Source organism: Pristis pectinata, chromosome 21, assembly GCF_009764475.1.
Source record: "Pristis pectinata isolate sPriPec2 chromosome 21, sPriPec2.1.pri, whole genome shotgun sequence".
Taxonomy (NCBI): Eukaryota; Metazoa; Chordata; class Chondrichthyes; order Rhinopristiformes; family Pristidae; genus Pristis; species Pristis pectinata.
The window spans coordinates 30,043,101-30,061,926 of NC_067425.1; the positions used below are offsets into that span (position 1 = coordinate 30,043,101).

General features: G+C 43.7%; 1 protein-coding gene across 2 annotated transcripts in view; it reads right to left on the reverse strand.

Moving 5' to 3' along the window:
- Positions 1 to 18,826, reverse strand: part of LOC127581422 (complement factor B-like) — a 52,360-nt gene that overhangs the window by 22,248 nt on the left and 11,286 nt on the right. For both annotated transcript variants that reach the window (XM_052035828.1, XM_052035827.1), the window contains exons 5-12: positions 17,558 to 17,632; positions 15,918 to 16,042; positions 13,744 to 13,876; positions 12,082 to 12,210; positions 8,081 to 8,161; positions 6,789 to 6,941; positions 5,504 to 5,634; positions 2,520 to 2,622 (exon numbers count right to left, since the gene is read on the reverse strand). In XM_052035828.1, the coding sequence (XP_051891788.1) occupies positions 2,520 to 2,622; positions 5,504 to 5,634; positions 6,789 to 6,941; positions 8,081 to 8,161; positions 12,082 to 12,210; positions 13,744 to 13,876; positions 15,918 to 16,042; positions 17,558 to 17,632 (930 nt within the window). The remainder of the gene's footprint in view (positions 1 to 2,519; positions 2,623 to 5,503; positions 5,635 to 6,788; positions 6,942 to 8,080; positions 8,162 to 12,081; positions 12,211 to 13,743; positions 13,877 to 15,917; positions 16,043 to 17,557; positions 17,633 to 18,826) is intronic.

The following is an 18,826-nucleotide window of genomic DNA, read 5'->3' on the forward strand; positions in this document are numbered from 1 at the left end:
GGGCTAAGTCACTACCCTCTGCAGCTCCTTACGTACTGTGCACTCGAATTGCTGTACCAGGCCATGACGCAACCAGTCAGGATACTTTCACAGTACATCTGCAGAAGTTTGTTAAGAGTGTTCAGTGACGTGCTGAATCTCCTTAACCTTATCCTTAGTATCCCATAATATCCTCAGCCTCCACAAACACTGGCGTCCAAACACGTGCGGGAAAGTTGGCCTCTGCCTGTGCATGCTGCCTGCCGGGCGTAGACCCCCTGAGCCTTACCCCTCTACTGATCCTCTCTTTAGTGCAACTGCTGCCGCCTTAAACAGCAGCTCGTAGCACTTCCTGAGGCTGTTGCTGTTGGCTCATTTGTGTCCTCCTCTAGTTGCAGAGCATCACTACAGAAGCAGGTGATGGGGCAGTGGGAAGCTGTCAGGTCCCATTCACAAGTGGCGAGCCCCACAGAGCAAACAGCAAAGTTCACAAACTTAGCTCAGGTTCTTACAAATCTTTTTTTTAAAAACCGTTTGCTCCACCATTTCCTAACAATGTCTATGACAAAATCTTTTCACAGTTACTCAATACAACAGATGGAGAATGTAAGGTTTGTTGACAGATTTATCCATCGCTGGTTTCACAGTGACTTGCATTACGATTGCACTTGGGGAACAGTTAGGTTAACACCATTCTTAGTGAATGGTAATTGTACTGGAATTACCCACCCATCTCTCCTGAGGGAACTCCTGCATGCGGTCTGATACACTCACATTTGCAGAGTTCTGCTGGAAGTCTTTGATCTGAAACTTTTTGATCTGAAACTTTAACTCTCTTTCCACAGATGCTGCCGACCTGCTAAGTGTTTCCAGCACTTTTTGTTCTTATTGCAGATTATAAATGAGGATGTCGGCAGATTGACGACTGATTTCTGACGTAACACACAGAATGCTGGAGGAACTCAGCGGGTCGGGCAGCGTCTATGGAGGGAAATGGACAGCCAACGTCTTGGGTCGAGACCCTTCATCTAGACTGGTTTCTGATGCACTGCTACTTTTAGTGGCCACTCACAAACCCTCCCACTCATGTGAGATAAAATTCCTCCCCGTGTCCATTTCTCATGGTGTTTGTGACTGGGAGCTGCTTTCCTCGGATGCTGGGGAGGGAAATCTGCCCCTGTATATCCAGTGCAGGTCATTTAGGAAGAGAGAACGTGCAGTTGTCAGATCCTCAGTAAAGACTTTGACAGCTGATGGATTACTTTGAGGTGCAAAGACTGTTATTGTGGAGGTACGCGCCAGAGCCGAAAGCGTACACAGCAAGATCACAGAAGCATCAAATGAAGTGATGAGGCAAATAATTTGTTTTTGATGGTTGTGTGTCGGAGAGGAATGTTGATCATCAAAAAACACCTTGACATTTATCAGGTCGGATGCTGCCTGGATTGGAGCATTACAGCGATGAGGAGAGACCGGACAGGCTGGGCTTGTTTTCCTTGGAGCAGAGGGGTGACCTGATAGAGGTTTATAAAAATATGAAGAGGATAGTTGGGTAGATGGTAAAAATCTTTCTCCTGTGGAGCGGGTGTCAGAGACAAGATGTCATAGGTTTAAGGTGAGAGGTAGGGGGGATCTGAGGGGGAGTTTTTCTCACACAGAGGATGGTTGGAATCTGGAATGCACTGCATGAAGACGTGGTGGAGGCAGAGACGCTCACTACATTTAAGGAGCATCTAGTCAAATACTTAATTGCCAAGTCAGAGAAGGCTACTGACCTCATGAAGGGAAGACCATAAGAGTTAAGAGCAGCATTCGGCCACTTGGCCCATCAAATCTGCTCTGCCATTCGATCATTGCTGATTTTTTTTTGAACCCCATTCTCCTGCCCTCTCCCCGTAACCCTTAACCCTCTTACCAATCAAGAACCTATCAGTCTCTGCCTTAAATACACCCAATGACTTGGCCTCCACAGCCCTCTGTGGCAACGAATTCCACAGACTCACCACCCTTTGGCTGAAGAAATTCCTCCTCATCTCAGTTTTAAAGGGACATCCCTTTATTCTGAGGCTGTGGCCTCGGATCCTGGACTCTCCTACTAATGGAAACATCCTCTCCATGTCCACTCCCTCTAGACCTTTCAATATCCAGTAGGTTTCAATGAGATCCCCCCTCATCCTTCTGAACTCCAGCGAGTACAGGCCCAGAGACATCAAACGCTCCTCATAGTTTAAGGTAAATGAGATTAGTATAGGTAGATACAATGGGTGGCATGGACATGGTGGGCTGAAGGGCCTGTTTCTTTGCTGTACAACTCTATGACTCTACAGTGCTATGGGTCTTTTTCATTCCTTGATAGTTTAAGGCTCAGTTCATTGTCTCCAACATGCTGCAAACCCTTGGTCCTGCAATGACTTATCAGACCAGAAAATGGCTCAAATTACGGACTGGTGTTTTACCCCTAACCTCTTGACCTGGAGGTGACAATGCCACAAAATTGACAGTAAAATGTTCCTTGTAGAATTGAAAAGTCTGATTCTCACCAATCCATATAGCTATGTCATTTTTCACATTCACTGAATCATTAAAACAATGTGCAGCGGAGAGAATCCAACGTGTTGAGATGATTGAACCCCCACAAAATTCCTGTGCAAAGAAATGGAAGAAAATTAAGTTATTAGAGGAATAACTTGAACATAAAATCCAAGCCCTTTGGCCTGAGATGTACAAATATATTATCAGAGTTGCCATGCTTTAAATATTAAACTGAGTCCCATCTACCTGCTAAGACAAAAAATATTGAGTCTTTTTAAAAGAGAGCAATGGGCTCTTAACAATGATTTCCCAATTTCAAAAGCAAAGCACATCAGTCCCAGTGTAAATAACCTTCCTTTCCATTCTGGGGTTAGAAGTGTGGTATTCTCTGCTTACACAGTGTTCATTTGCTAAATATTTCATTTCCTACGTCTCAGAAAGAAGCCGTGTGTGTCTGCGTGCATGAAATAGCTTTCACGTTCAGGTTGATCAATGGCAATTAAGTGAGCACCACAAATACCAGGCAAAGGCTTAACACCAATATGGAACCTCCTGGAGGTTCGGAGACATTACCATTGGCGAATCTCTCAGCAACATTTGGTTGAGGGAGGAGAGTGCTTCACCACTGGCCTCAAGTTTAACTGACCAACCAAAAAGATTGTGGTTACAAGAACAAGACCGAGACCGGATACATTGTGGTGAGTGGCTCAACTTCTGACTCACAAAGTCTTTCCTACATCTCTAAGGCACAAGTTAGGAGTATGATCGGGTATTCCCTACTTGCTTGATGCATTATTTCAGGAGATTGATATTAATGAGGACAAACTAGTCTGGAGACACAAGACTGCAGACGCTGGAACCTGGAGCAACATACAAAACGCTGGAGGAACTCAGTGGGCCAGGCAGCATCTATGGAGGGAGATGGACAGTCGACGTTTTGGGTTGAGACCATTCAAACTGGTCTGCATTCCATCCACCACCTTAAATATTCACCCTCTCCACCGCCAGTGCACATTGGCTGCAGTTTGCACCATGTTACATGGTGCATTGTAGCAGCTCACCAAACTTTCTTTGACGTCCCCTTTCAAAGCCACAACTGTAGTCTCCTGGAAGGCCAAGTGGTGCATTGCACTTAGGATCATTATCATCTGCAGTATACCTTCTATCTCACACACCATCTTGATTTGGAAACACATCACCTATTCCTTGACGATATCTGGGTCAAATATTGTATCTCCCTACTTTTGAGTGCTGGTGGACTTCCCTCAATGCACTGATTGCAGCAGTTCAAGAAAGTGATTCACCACCAACTTCATGTGGGCAGATAGGAATCCTGGTTCTGCCAGCATTGCGAAGCACTTTGAGACACTGCTGAGATACAAGCCTACATATAAATTCCAGCCTTTCATGCAGAGGGTTATGATACAACTTGGTCATGTCTTAATTCTGAGTATGTTGTATTTAATCAAACATCAAATAAGGTGAAAATCAAAAGCAAAATTTGCATCTGAGGCAAAAACCTGAGCACTGAGAATACTCAGCCAGTCAGACAGCATCTATGTAGAGAAAAACAGGGTTAAAGTTTCAGGTCGACGACCTTGTGAAAGGTCATCTACACAAAACATTAACTCTGTTTCTCTCTCCACTAATGCTGCCCGACCTGCTAAGTGTCTCCAACTCTTCATGTTTCTTTTTCAACTAAATCGAGTTTTCTGCCACAGGAACAATTCCTGGCAGTGAATCAGGGCTTTGGTTGTGCTGTGCTATTTATTTCAGCCCTGTGCTAATGAACATGGACATTTCCTGATCCTGATCATTTCATGTCACCTGGTGCGATTTGCTCTTGCTTGCCTAATATCTTCCAAGTCAGGCACCCATTAACTCACATCGTTCCCAGTGTAACACTCGTTTTGGAATCTGGCCAGGGAGAAGTGTCCATCATTGGTCACCCTTGCAATAACATTTTAATTGCTCAGTCACTAAGGTAAGTCCCATTATTTACCTGTTATTCTTCATGGTATCAAACCCCACCATTTTTATCCCTGGTCCCTCAATCACCCCGATACCAATTCCTCAACTATCCCTGCCGCCAATACCTGGGCCAAACCAGTCCAGTTCCCCTGTACCAATGTCGTTGACTTCCTGACCATCAGTCCTCACTTTCTGATCATTGTCTTGTTAATGCCCAGAACTCCCCTATGAAGTGTGCTTATAACCTGCCAGGGGTCCCTCCTCTGACTGCTCCCTCTGCACCCATCCCCTCCCCAGGTGTCACCTGCCACCCCACTCTCCCCCCAGCCCCTGGATCCCACTTCAGTTCTGGACACTATATCTCGCAGTGTACATTGAAATACATGTAGAACCTGAGACTTTGTGTGTCAGGCATCTGGATTTCCCTAGGGCAAGCCCGCAACCAAAATGGTGATTGCTGCATTGATCAAAGAGTGTGCCATTAACAGCATACGACCGCCTCTAGGACAGGTTACTCAGGTACTCATGAGAAGCCAAACAGAAAGCAACAATTACCTGAAGACTCAAGGTCACGGGGATTAGATTCAGGACACAATATACTCTGCAGCATAATTTAGGAATTGTAAAGTTGGTGGTATTGGAAGAGAAATTCTGATGGAACAAGAGTACAAATAGATAGATTGAAGTTGAAAGGAGAAGCAGCGAATAGGAGCTGGGGTTATATACACCAAGAGATGGGAGCTGGGGTTATGTACACTGAGAGATGGGAGCTGGGGTTATATAAACCGGGAGATGGGAGCTGGGGTTATGTACACTGAGAGATGGGAGCTGGGGTTATATAAACCGGGAGATGGGAGCTGGGGTTATGTACACCGAGAGATGGGAGCTGGGGTTATGTACACCGAGAGATGGGAGCTGGGGTTATGTACACTGACAAGTGGGGCTCGCTATGCTTTATCGAGATATTCAATATTACCTTTGACATTCTCTTAGTGGGGAGCTTTAAAAGCCATTGACTTACTTTGTCTGGGAACTCTATATTGACTTGCCATGGCCATTCATACTCTTTCGATTTGATGCCACCAAATATTCTCCCAACTGGTCTTTGTATCACATTCCCTCGGATGCCACAATCAAAGGTCTGTGAGTGATCTGTTAACAATAAAAGCTAAGTCCCGTGAGGTGTAAGTGTTTAAGTTGTTGAGTCCTCCCTTTGCAAATCAGAACGTAGCAACAGTTACAGTATTTTGAAGTAATGACCTCAATTTAGAATACAGATAATTAAACTGATTCAATGGAAATTAATATTTTAAAGCACCACTGAGGCATCAAACCAGGCATGAAAATTGTCATTCAAGCTGTAAATTAGGAGGAGAGAAAGGTTCAACTCCTCATGGGAATCTGGAAGTGTGTTTGTGTGTGTGTGTGTGTTTAGTCGCAGGTAGAAGAATGTGGTGACACTCCTTGTGTGTGTGTGTGTTTTTAGTCACAGGTAGAAGAATGTGGTAGCACTCTTAGTGTGTGTGTGTGTGTGTGTGTGTGTGTGTGTGTGTGTGTGTGTGTGTGTGTGTGTGTGTGTGTGTGTGTGTGGTCACAGGTAGAAGAACGTGGTGGCACTCCCTCCTATTATCAACACTCGGTCATTGGATCAGACAAGACTGACCAGTTAGACATGGCAGCAGCTGGCATCCATGGGATTGATTGTTTCTGTGGTGCCAACATCTCCCGGAAAATAAAGGGAAGGAAAAACCAGGAACACTCGGGGAAAAAAACCAGTTTAATGAATGTCTCAATAGGAATATAACTGAGAAATATAAGAATCAGCATTGAATACTCTGATGGATCTTGAGCTGTGCAAATGAAGGAAATAACACACCAAATAAGGCAAATGTTGTGAAGTAGGATGTACTGAGTATCCTGCACTTTTGCTTTCATCTAAATGCAATGGGAGGGAGAAATGTTTCATTGGTTCTTCTTGATAGATAATTTGGGCCCCTGGGTGACCTGGAGAAAGAAGGCTTTGGAGAGCCTGTGCTTCTTAAGAACACAAACTTGCAATTTATCTTTGGATGTTAATCTCTGTCACTTTATTAGCTTAGCTGTACAATAGAAGGCCATGAATAATCAGACTAGATCTTCCTGTGTGAAGGGCAAAAGCTGTTATTATCGTGCAAACCAGACAGCAAATTCAAAAGGTCCCACATGCAGTATGGACATTTGTCTGGATAGGTTCTCTTATCTTCCCCCTTGATCACAAAGGGGGAATTTGGATCTATCACTTGGATAATCAGACTCAATAAACTTACCTTTCTTTTTGGGCTTTTCCTGTGCTTCCTCCAGATAATCATAGGTTGGCAAATAGAAGGCATACCGCTGATCATGCACCAGTGTTTCCTTCATTGGGATCAAACTTTCCAGATAGTTTTTCTGTACTTCCCCAATTCCGATGGCATAAATATCTGCAAATTTGGAGGACACACAATCGAGGGAAATCATGCTGAAATTCATTCTCTTATGAGAGCTCCTGTTTCACATGTGATATAAGGATACTTCTTGGGAGGGAGAGAAAAACCCACATTTTTAAAGCCTGATTTCCCCATGCAGCACAGTGTAAAATGATCTTGTGTGGTGCTCCTGGCGAGATCCCGATCTTCAGTGTGTAATCAAAGCTCACAGCTTTTGAGGAGCCCACTGGTAATACTGGGTTGATAACTTGACCCTGGAATTGGCTTCAGTGCTTCCGGTCGGAAAGGAGGAAGGTGAGGAAAGCTGCTTGTCCTCATCCAGGTTTTCTAATGACTCTCTCAGTCCGGTGAGGCAAAATTGGACTCGGTTGTGATGCTGCCTGTGGATCAGTGACCTGCCAATGCTCACGGGTCCCGTCTCATGCAAGTAAAATGGACACTGAGGGTAAGGTCAGGAGTGCCTTCAGGGGAGATGGTTGGTGGTAGGTGGAGAAGGGCAGGAGGAGGAACAAGCTTATGAAACACCTTTACATCTACACCAGCTCAGCATTCTGGTATGCTAGAGGGCGGCACCCTGGCACAGTGACCCAGGTTCAATCCTGACCTCCTGTGTTGTCTGTGTGGAGTTTGTGTGCTCTCCCTGTGAATGTGCGGGTTTCCTCCTGGTGTTCTGGTTTCCAAAAATGTGCGGGTTGTTGGGTTAATTGGCCGTTGTAGAGAGCCCCAGTGTAGCTGAGTGTTAGAATCGGGAGGGGAGTTGATGGGAATGTGGGGAGAACAAAATAGGTTAAAGTAGGATTAATGTAACCATGGGTGATTGATAGTGGGCGTAGACTCAGTGGGCCAAAGGTATCTATTTATGACTCTAAAGACCTGGATCATATCTCTTCTCAATCTACTTAACCAATCCTGTCTTAAAATAGTAATTCGGCTCATATAAACATCCGAAGAATCCTATATACACTGTATATATAAATCTGTAACAGTGTGCTCCTGTAAAAGTGATGGTGAGCAAAATCTTGACAATAATGGGCCCCACCTTAAGACTGCAAGTTAAAATCAGCTCCATTGCCTTCCTTTGACAGAGGCAGTTATGTGGACCCCACAGATCCTTTAAAGAGGGTTCGACATACCAAGACTGTTTGGCAGGTGCGAGAGGAGATTTGAAATTTTCTTTATGACGACCACAGGTGAAGGAGCTCCATTGTAAGGCCCTATTAAAAGAAAAGAAAAATAACTTGAGTCCTGCCACAGTGAAGAATAATCCGAAGTGAAACAACTTCCATGTCAAGAAGCCTACGTATGGCACAGCAAGCTTTATCTACACAGGGGAAGTGAAGGAGAAATACGTTCAAGCATGCAAGAGAGAAGGTTAAAGTAACTCCATGCAAAAAAGAAACAACAACAATAACTTACCTTTATATGGTAACCTTAAGGTACAATGCGTGCTACAAATTCCTTCAAGCTGGTATAATCAAAATATGTTAAAAGAATTAACTAAAAGTTAAACAAGCTATTTGAGAAGTGTGCCAAGGAGAGGGGAGGGGAAAAGGTTAGGTTGGACATTCAGTCTCAGTTCCCACAGGGAGAATGGAACAGCGGCCAATGGCAAGGTGAATGGAAAGGTTGTTTTTATTTTGGGGGGGAGGGAGGAACGGGGGGTGCAGTGGGTCTGAGGAGGTGGGCGGAAGAGATGAGCTGAAGCTAATGGAAGGTGCAAGACAGGGGATTGCCTGCCTCAACATCGAGTCTAAGGTGATTATGGAGGGTTCAGCAGCAAACGGCTGAGGCACAGGCAGAGACAACCAAACTGCAATGGTGCCAGAGCGAGCATGGGATAGAAACCTGCCTCAAGGCTTAACAAGCTAACATAGCCATGCAGCTTACGAGTAATGGAAAGCCTGTGATGAAGCTGTGGTTTGCAAGGATAATGGAGGTGATAAAGATTTTAACAGGGACAGGAAAAGTACCCACAATGTCAGGCAATAGGAAGTAAAGATCAACACTTGGAGATGGGGGCAAGGGAGCGGAGGAGACAAAAACAGCTGAGAGAGGGTATGGAAGGGAGATGTGGAAGAAAGTAGAAAGTACAGGGTGGGGGGAGATGTGTCACTGTGGACAAGGGAGGGGAAGGGAGTAGATGAGCAAAAGACAACTGTGAGTGAGCAGGAACAAATGAAGGAAAAGCAGAATAGCTTTAATTTGTTTAGGTTTGTCCAAAGCATGCAACCAAAGAACTTCTGACATACATTACGTCAAATATACCGTACACAAGCCCAACTATCTGATGTTGTACTTTTGCTCCATTTGAGCCTTCCCACATCTTTGGAAGATGGATTGTGGAAGATTAATGAAGAGAGGGGAGTTTTCAGGAGTCCGGCACTACATGCCCCAACACTTTCAACTTTCTTCCCCACCTCAATTCCAAATCCTCTCTGAGCTGTTCTACTCTCCCCTGCTCCATTGACCCCATTCCCAAGTGTTGACCTTCACTTCCTATTGCCTGACATTGTCAAATAAAACTATCAAAACCGCAGTTTTATATTCAATATGTTCAATCATTAGGTTTTGAACGATGGGAAATCCATGGTTGGGCAAGGAAGGTGAAGTTGAGGCCAGGTCACTGAGTGATGGAACAGGCTTGAGGGTCCATATAACCTACTCTTGACCTGTTTCTTATACTCTCATTCCATGGCTCAATGTGAGATGTCGCTGCCATTTCTGCCTATAATGAAAATCATTCACAGTGAATCACTTGAAATGATTTCATCATAACATTCAGCTGGAGTATTACATGAGGACACATGGATATGTGAACACATAACCCAAACCCAGACAACTGAGTGACGGAGTAAAATACACATTCAGGCCAATTATCTGAGATATTTATGCACATTGGGAAACCTAGACACATAATCCCTCAAATAATACACTGGAAGAGAGAAGAGAGCGAGAGACAGAGAGAGAGAGAGAGACATAGACAAAGAGAGAGGGAGAGAGGAGGAGAGGGAGAGAGGAGGAGAGGGAGAGAGGAGGAGGAGGAGAGAGAGAGAAGAGAGAGGAGAGAGAAAGAGAGAGAAGAGAGAGAGAAGAGAGAGAGATCACCTTAATATAATTGTCAAAAATTCAGTTGCCTCACTGAGCCAGAGAAATACAGCCCTTCGGTCCACCGAGTCTGCACTGATCATCAAACACCCATTTTTACGTTAATCCCATTTTTTATTCTCCCCACGTTCCCGTCAACTCTTCTCAGGTTCTACCACTCACCTACACACCAGGGGCAATTTACAGTGGCCAATTAAACTTTCAACTTGGGACGGGGGAGAAAACCAGAGCATCCGGAGGAAACCCACTGGGAGGACCTGCAAACTCCACACAGACAGCACCCCAGGTCAGGATTGAACCCAGGTCTCTGGATGCTGTGAGGGGGTGGCTCTACCAGTTGCACCACTCCGCTGCCTCGCCCTCTTTTAATTCTGGGTTGATGATTTCCAAGTCCTTCTGCGTCACTGCTGAGATTGGACTGGGCACTTCCGGGCACCAGTCAGCCCTGCATCTTGAACAGTTCCACTTCAGGGGGAGACTGTATCTTTCCCCTTGCAGAGCTCCATTTGGAGTGCTGTGAGAGAACTTGGGCCACGGTGTCTTGAAATTGCCCTGACACCTACCCCTTCCAGTGCAGCACCAGAGTAGGAGACCTGCTAGGTAGGTAAATTACTTAGCTTCATCTTGATTCCCACCCCAGCACTACACCTACCACCCATGTCTCATGCCACTGCCCTAAACATTTAAATCTGTAGTCCTCACACAAAGGAAGGCAGTCCTTGATTCACCCCGACTGCCCAAGTACTGGTCTCCCACTCACTGGCCTCTCCCGATGGGCCAAAACTGATGCTGGTCGCTGAAGCCCACCCACTCCCACCCCCCAACACCCAGTGAAGCATCCAAAGTATGTGCTCCAACACCTCCTTTCCTCAGCTATATCACAAGCACATTCAAGCATGTGGCAGCTGAACACAGAATCGAAAATTCAAGGTGGCACATTTTCGGTTCCGAAATGTGTAGTGCCCAGTCACATGTGGCTGGCTCTGGCAGCACACTGGTGCAGCTGGTAATGGTGCTGCCTCATAGCTCCAGTGAGCCAGGTTCAATCCCGACCTCAGCTGCCTGTCTGTGTGGAGTATGCAAATTCTCCCCGAGACTACGTGGGCTTCTCCCCAGTGCTCTGGTTTCCTACCACGATGGTCGGTGGTTTAACTGGACAAAGTAAATCACCCTGAGTGATTTAATCTGTCCGATTGGGGAAATTAGAGGGGGCATGTGTGAGAGAACAAGTTGATAGGAGACACAAGAGACTGCAGATGCTGGTTATCTGCAGCAACAAACAATCTGCTGGAGGAACAGTGGGTCAAGCAGCATCTGTGGGGGGGAAAGGAATTGTTGATATTTTGGGTCAAGACCCTGCACCAGGACTGAAGTTGGTGGGCTATCTCTGAGAACTGAATGGCTTCTTTCTATATCATAAGAAAATGTAATAGACAATATAATGAAAGGTTTGGATTATCATTGGCGTCTTAATTCTGCCGCTATCTTGCACCCACTTTAGGGTGCACTAGGATTTGTTGGCAAGTTCTTTACACAGAGAGTGGTGGGTGCGTGGAACACACTGCCAGCAGAGGTTGTGGGGGCAGATACATTAGGGACATTTAAGAGACTCTTAGATAGACACATGAATGATAGAGAAATGGGGAAGCTATATGGGAGGGAAGGTTTAGATAGATCTTAGAGCAGGATAAAATGTTGGCACAACATTGTGGGCCGAAGGGCCTGTACTGTGCTGTAGTGTTCTATGTTCAAATGAGTTCCCAGACAGTCTAATTTGGGGTAGTTTGTCCAGAAGTTACTAAAAGGAAGCTGAAAGCTGAAGTTAGTTTTGAAATAAAAGATTTTTAGTTCCATTTTGTCATGTGTGTTATGAGGGGCAATCAGGGTCATTAGTCAGTGCTGATGAGCTTTCCTCAAAGCCAGACTAGGCTATTGTTCACTTTCTCTTCTGCACAATTCCTCCGCTTCACTCAAATTCCCTGCCCAATGCAAATGTCCTCATTTGAACATCGACGTCTCAGAGACTCACCATTGGTGATGATAAAAATGACTTGTTTCGGCAAAGGTTGCCTTCTCCTTGTCTGAAGAGTTTCATTAATGGCGGAGTAAACTATTTCCAGGGCTGCTCCTACCCTCCTTCCTCTGTTATTGTAATAGTCTTTGACAAAAGAAAGAAAAGTTACTTTAAAAAATCACATTAAATTGATGAAGACATCCAATGTCAACAACATCCTCATCTCTTTAATTCTCCCCTCCAAATCTATTCAGGGACACTCATGTCCAAAACTCAAAGAGTAACATAAGATGAAGGTGCACTTTCGTGAAAGCCACCTTTTTCTGACCTGTGACACTAGAATATCAGCAGCAACTGGTCTCAACCATATTTTATGATACTTTATAAATTTACAATTTGTACCAAAAGACCATTTAGAATCAAGATCAGTTGTGCAGCTACAGAAATGAGCCCAACTGCAGAAATAAAATGGACTTATTTTAGGATTAGTGTAAATGGGTGCTTAATGGTTGGCAGGGACTCAGGGCCCAGAGGGACTCTTTCCGCAGTGTATGACTCCAAGATAAGTGAGTGACCAGACAGCTTTGGAAATGTGAAATCAGGATTTACTGCAAATGTCCAGACACAAAAGGTTTTCCAGGAAAGGGGATCCATCTGATGTTCCTTTGGATTTTGTTGGCTTTGTGACATGCCGGAAAACATACCAGCTAGGAGTGGAGCCTATAGTATGCACCTTTTCTCTCCCTCATGTAATGTTGATAACTGCATTTCATGTGTTTTTTTTGCTCTTATTTCACCCCTGCTGCTTCTGCGATATGTTGCTCTTCACTTCTCATTAACTTTAATTTTCCCCTCAGTGTTTCAGATACAGCTGCCCATAGTGACAGCGGCTTTCCCAGGTAAAACAAGGACGATTAAGTAAATCCTTTGTCAATCAAGCTTGGAGACTGAGATTAATTTTGTAACTAAGTTGGTAAATTGGTTTATTATTGTCACATGTACTGAGGTACAGTGAAAAACTTTGTTTTGCATGCCATCCATACAGATCATTTCATCACATCAGTACACTGAGGTAGTACAAGGGAAAAGCAATAACAGAGTGCAGAATATAGTGTTACAGTTACAGAAAAAGTGCAGTACAGGCTGACAATGAGGTGCACTCTCAGCGTTTTGCAGGAGAAATCATTCTACACTTATTGGGTAAAGTTGCCGTAGTGTTGATAATGAGTTTAATTTGGTGTCACTCAACAAACTCCACAGATTTTGATTGCTTCGCTGTTTGCAAGGCAGACTTTGTTGTAGAACAGACCTTTTTCTATGAGAACTGTACCACTTCCAACATTGCTTGACATGGTGGTTTCAAGAAACACTCTGATCTTTTATACCTGTTTTTCTATCATCTGTATAGTTTTCTCTCATTGATAAGGTTTTGTATTATCCAAGTGGTGCTACCAAGCAGTCTGCAAGCCCTTGATGTGACAGGTGCATTGGTTCTCTTCTCCTCTATTTTCCAAATGTACTGAAATGCATTTGATCTCTCAGCCTTATTCTGAGGGAGGGTTTTCACCCAAACCACACAACCTATCTTTACCCTTCACGGTGACTGTCTGACAAGCTGTGCATTCCCAGATTCTCCTGCCTTTTTGCCCCAGCTACATCAGAATTGGCCCAACTTACCTCTATATTGAACACCTTTAATCCTTTCTATCACAATCTCAGGGGTAAGCTCTTCCTTGATTTCTGTGATATTAGAAGGATAAGATCCAAATGCAATACATCCAAACCGGACCACAGCTTTAGTACCTGACACCTAAAAGAATGCAGGAAAGAGAATCTGTCAAACCAGGTAGTTTATGTCATATTCAAATGTCCCGATAACAGAGGAGGAGACAGTCAGCTCATCAATTCTACACTGCCTCTCAGGGCAATCCCATTCCCCCAACTGATTTCCCTGCATTCCATTTTCTCTCACACGCTCATCAAATTCACCCTGAATTTTCCTACCACCAACCCACACTGGGGGCAATTAAGAGTAAGAACGTGCAAACCCTACACATAGACAATGCTGGAGATCAGGATTGAACCCATGTCGCTAGAGGTGTAAGTATATCCAATTCTGGTTACGATTTGCCTTTGTTTATGCTTTTAATGTTAAGACAACTGTAAAAGAGTTTAAATTATAGAACACCTCACATGTTTCAATATAATGAATTTGCAGGCAATTAAACTGGAAAGAGTGTAGAAAAGATTTACGAGGATGTTGCCAGGACTTGAGGGACTGAATTATAGGGTGAGGTTGGAGAGGCTAGGTCTTTATTCCTTGGAGTGTCGCAGACTGAGAGGTGATCTTATAACAGTGTATAAAATCATGAGGGGCATAGATAGGGTGAATGCACTCAGTCTTTTTCCCAGAGTTGGGGAATGAAGAATGAGAGGGCACAGGTTTAAGGTGAGAGGGGAAAGATTTAATAGGGACCTGAGGGGCAACTTTTTTTTACACAAAGGGTGGTCTGTATGTGGAACGAGCTGCCAGAGGAAGTGGTTGAAGCAGGTACAATAACAACTTTTAAAAGACAGTTGGACAGGTACATGGATAGGAAAGGTTTAGAAGGTTATGGGCCAAATGCTGGCAAATGGGGCTAGCTTGGCTGGGGCATCTTGGTTGGCATGGACCAAGATGGGCTGAAGGGCTTGTTTCCATGTTGTGTAACTCCATGACTCTGTGATTCTAATTTATAACAGCCATTTTGCATAATGCAGCGAGTGCCCAGTAACATAGATTGAGGTACCAACGTTGAACAATTACGCTGCTCCCTGTTCTTCAAACAAGACCTCCGTCAAACCCTTTATCTCATGATACAGTATTCCCCATATTGCACTGAAGGCTCAGCCCAGATTAAACATTCTTCCAGGCTTCCAGCTAGCACTTCCTGAGAAGCTGGTGTGACCAGATGTGCCAGACCAACACATGTGCCGTGTTTGTATGTGGTAAACTATAAGAATGAAAGTGAAAAGCGAACAGAAAGGCAAAGGAAACAGGCCCTGGCTTCCGTCAAATCCAAAAAACAGATGAAGGGCTGAGTGGAGCAGCAGTCATCAGGTTTTATTTTCTCTGCTGAAAAATTATTGCAAAACTTATTCGGTAATGCAGTTTTATTAAGAGACCCAGAATTATAATAAGAAGGGTTCTTGTTTTTTTTTAAAAACAATGCAAAAATTTGATAACCCAAAACTGGATGATGACCTCTATACTGTGATGCTGGGAAGGGACAGGACCTCAGTCACTTCCCAATGTCACCTGCCATTGGCTGGTCAGGACATAGAAGCCCAGGTCGAGTCTCTGTTATTTTTCCCAGATAACATTAACCCAGGTGGAGACCATCTGATCCTCCATTAGATTCTACCTTCTACTTGGCTCTTCCTACTTCAGCAATGCTCTGTGTCTGCAATTCTAGATCAATATGAACGGGTTGTGATTGCATTGCATAAAATTAACAGGAAAAGGTTAAATGGCCTAATCAGCTCAGTTTCAGGTGTCAAAACCAGACGTTCATGAATTCTTTCTATCACAATGGTTTGATAATGTTTTCTTATTATTCATTATATGAATCCTTCAATCAAGTCACTCTCGTGTTCTGTTAATATCAAATGTCGAAATTTATTTAAAATAGCAAGATGACTCACTAAAAGAATAAACCAAAGTCCAGGCCATTGTGACTGTTGTTAAAGCAGTCTTCATTTTGTTCCAGACTGCATTGATTCTTCCCCAGTCCTGGTCAGCTTAATCCTGATCCTCAGATTTTAGAACACATTTTTTGGAACCGGTGTGAGTTTGAAGAAACCACACTTACCCTCTGGATAAAAGTCGTAACAAAGTCAAAAGTCTTGACAAAGTTTTCATTCCCAAGACTTCCTGAAACATCGACGACAAAGAAGATATCGAACCAAGTCTTCTGTTCATTTTCAGAACTAAGGTCTGCAGAAATAAAAGCATATCTATTCAGATTCACTGCAGTATAATCTCGACCCCTGACCTTGTCACAGGGAACGTTTAGCAGGAAGGGAATATTATACAAGGTTCCGGAGTTTTTTCATGAGGTCTGAACTGGGGATAGTTCCCTAATGATTGCACAAGGTTCAACTCCATCCAGAACTTCTCAACAAAATAAACAGTCTTTGCCTATACCCAAGTGAGACCTAGGTGACAAATCAGGCATGGACTGATAAATGATAATGCCACCAAAATGCCAGGTGATGACTACCTCCAACACCCACCCTTGCCATTACTATTCCTGCACCCCCCCTCATTTCCATCCTGGAGGTCACCATTGAAGAGAAACACAAATGGATCAGCCACATACAGTTACAGAGCAGATCTGAGGTAGGGTATCCTGCAGTGAGTGACTCACCTCCTAACAGCCCAAGGTACAAGTCAGGATCATGATGGAATCTCCTTCATTTGCCTGGATGACAGCTGCTCCAACAACACTCAACAACTCATTCCCATCCAGGACAAAGCAACCCACTTGACCGGTACCTCATCCACCACATTATATATTCATTGCCTCCACCAATGGAGCAGTGTGAATGCGATGTATACCATCTGCAAAATGTGCTCCAGTTACCAGCACAGACTGATCCAATAGCTTCTCCCAAACTCAATCTCCACAGTGAAGAAGGACAAACATTGAGACCACCACCTACAGGTTCCCCTTCATGGCATAACCCATCCTGACTTTAAAATGTATCACCATTCCTTTCATCACTGGGTCTAAGTCCCTCCCCAAGTGTGCTGTACCATCATCAGAAGAGCAACAGCCACCCACCGCCAGCTTCTCATGAGCCTACTAACAATGGGAAATCAGTGGTGGCCTTGCCACAGATGCCCCGGACCTGAAAAATGAATAAAAACACAAAAGAACCCTTATTCCTTCCAGGTGGAGCTGCAGCTTCTCCATTTGATTGAGAGATGTTCTTTAGGGAGACAAGTCCAGGAGAGAAAACTCGGGGCCATCTGTCCGGTGGATTTCTCTTTAAGCAGGCTCACCTTATATTTGAACATGGGATTCAATGGGGGACTACTTACTACTTTCTGTACTGTTTTGGTTTTAAAATAAACTTGATATTTACAATGAAAGGTTGTGATCGAATCTGTCCCTCCAGGTCACATAAAACACCAACAAATCAAAGCTGGACAACTTTTTAAAATACTTTTGAAAACAAAACCAGAAATTTTTTCCCTAATTTTCATATAACCACCCCCTAAGGAAGGAAGCCAAATTTGGAAAAAATTCCAATAGCAGTTGGTTTTGAATTGGCTGCAGAAAGTATACCTTTAGATCAATTCAGTCCAGAAAGTCCTGACTCAAGACCTTCGATGGTAGGTGAAGTTTGCAGCTAACCATCTTATCCAGATCCTAATCTGCCCATGAGCAGCAACACAAGATCAGCTAGTAATGTCAATAATGAGAATCAGTAATGTATGTCCTACCAGCACTGTGTATTGTTGACTCCAAGATGTCCAGTCCTTTTGCCAGGTCCTTCACATTATCAAACGCATATCTGCCTGTTTAACAATGGAAGGTGGTATTTAACAGCCAGGTGGAGAGAAGTTTTGCTTTCTGCTTACTTTTGTAATGTAATCGGCTGCATGCCCTAGCTATATCGATCATCATAATCACAATCTTTTCACGCTGGTGTTTGCCTAATGTAGAATAATGTAGAAACATGAGAACATAAGATCTAAGAGCAGGGAGAGGCCCTTCAAACCTGTTCCATCATTCATCAAGACCATGGTTGAGATTCTACCATCGCACCATTTTTCTCCGGTATCCTTTGATTCCCATAATAATTAGTAATCTATCGCTCTCTGTTTTGAATGAACTCAATGACTGAGTCTCCACGGCCCCCCGTGGCAGAGAAATTCCAAAATCTCATCACTTCTGAATGAAGAGATTTAGAGTCATAGAAAGATACAGAGTGGAAACAGGCCTTTCAGCCCACTGAGTACTCACTGACTGTCAACCACATTTCTCATCTCAATCCTAAATAGCTTACCTCTCGGAGGCTATGTGCCCTGGTTCTAGATTCCTCAGCCAGAAGAAACATCCTCCCTACATTCAGACTGTCAAGGCCTCCAAGAGTTTTGTAAGTTTTTGTCAGATCACATGTCATTCTTCTGAGCTCCAGAAGAAACAGCACTAGTGTACTCATTTCCTCCTCATAGAAAATCTGGTACCTCAGGAACCAGTCTGGTGAATTGTCATTGTACTCTGTATGCAAAAATATCCTTCTTAGCGCAAGGAGACCAAAACTGTACACAGTACTCCAGATGAGGTCTCACTAAGGCCTAATGTTCTCATAATAAAGGCTAGGGTTTGTATCAAGGATTATATTAAAGATGTACATGTGCAATGTGTCATGGAATTATTCTGTATTCTTATTGCCATTTCCATTACTAATTTTAAATATTTTAAGAGAATTAATTTAATTTTTTGATATTTTGTTTATATTTTAGTCTCCACTTTAATCATACATAATATGTTCTAACTTTTATCAAGCATTTGTATAATGTTTAAAAATATATTTAAAAATTGTGTTTTTTAGTCCCTGTTATGCAGTCTGTGATAATTATTTAATGTAATTAGCTTCTTGGTCAGATGGGTGACATCGTAGCTACTAGATGCCAGAGATCCCTTTGAATTGATCCTGGCAATAACAGGCATCAGAGAAGGGTCAGTGCTATGGAGATCGCTAAATC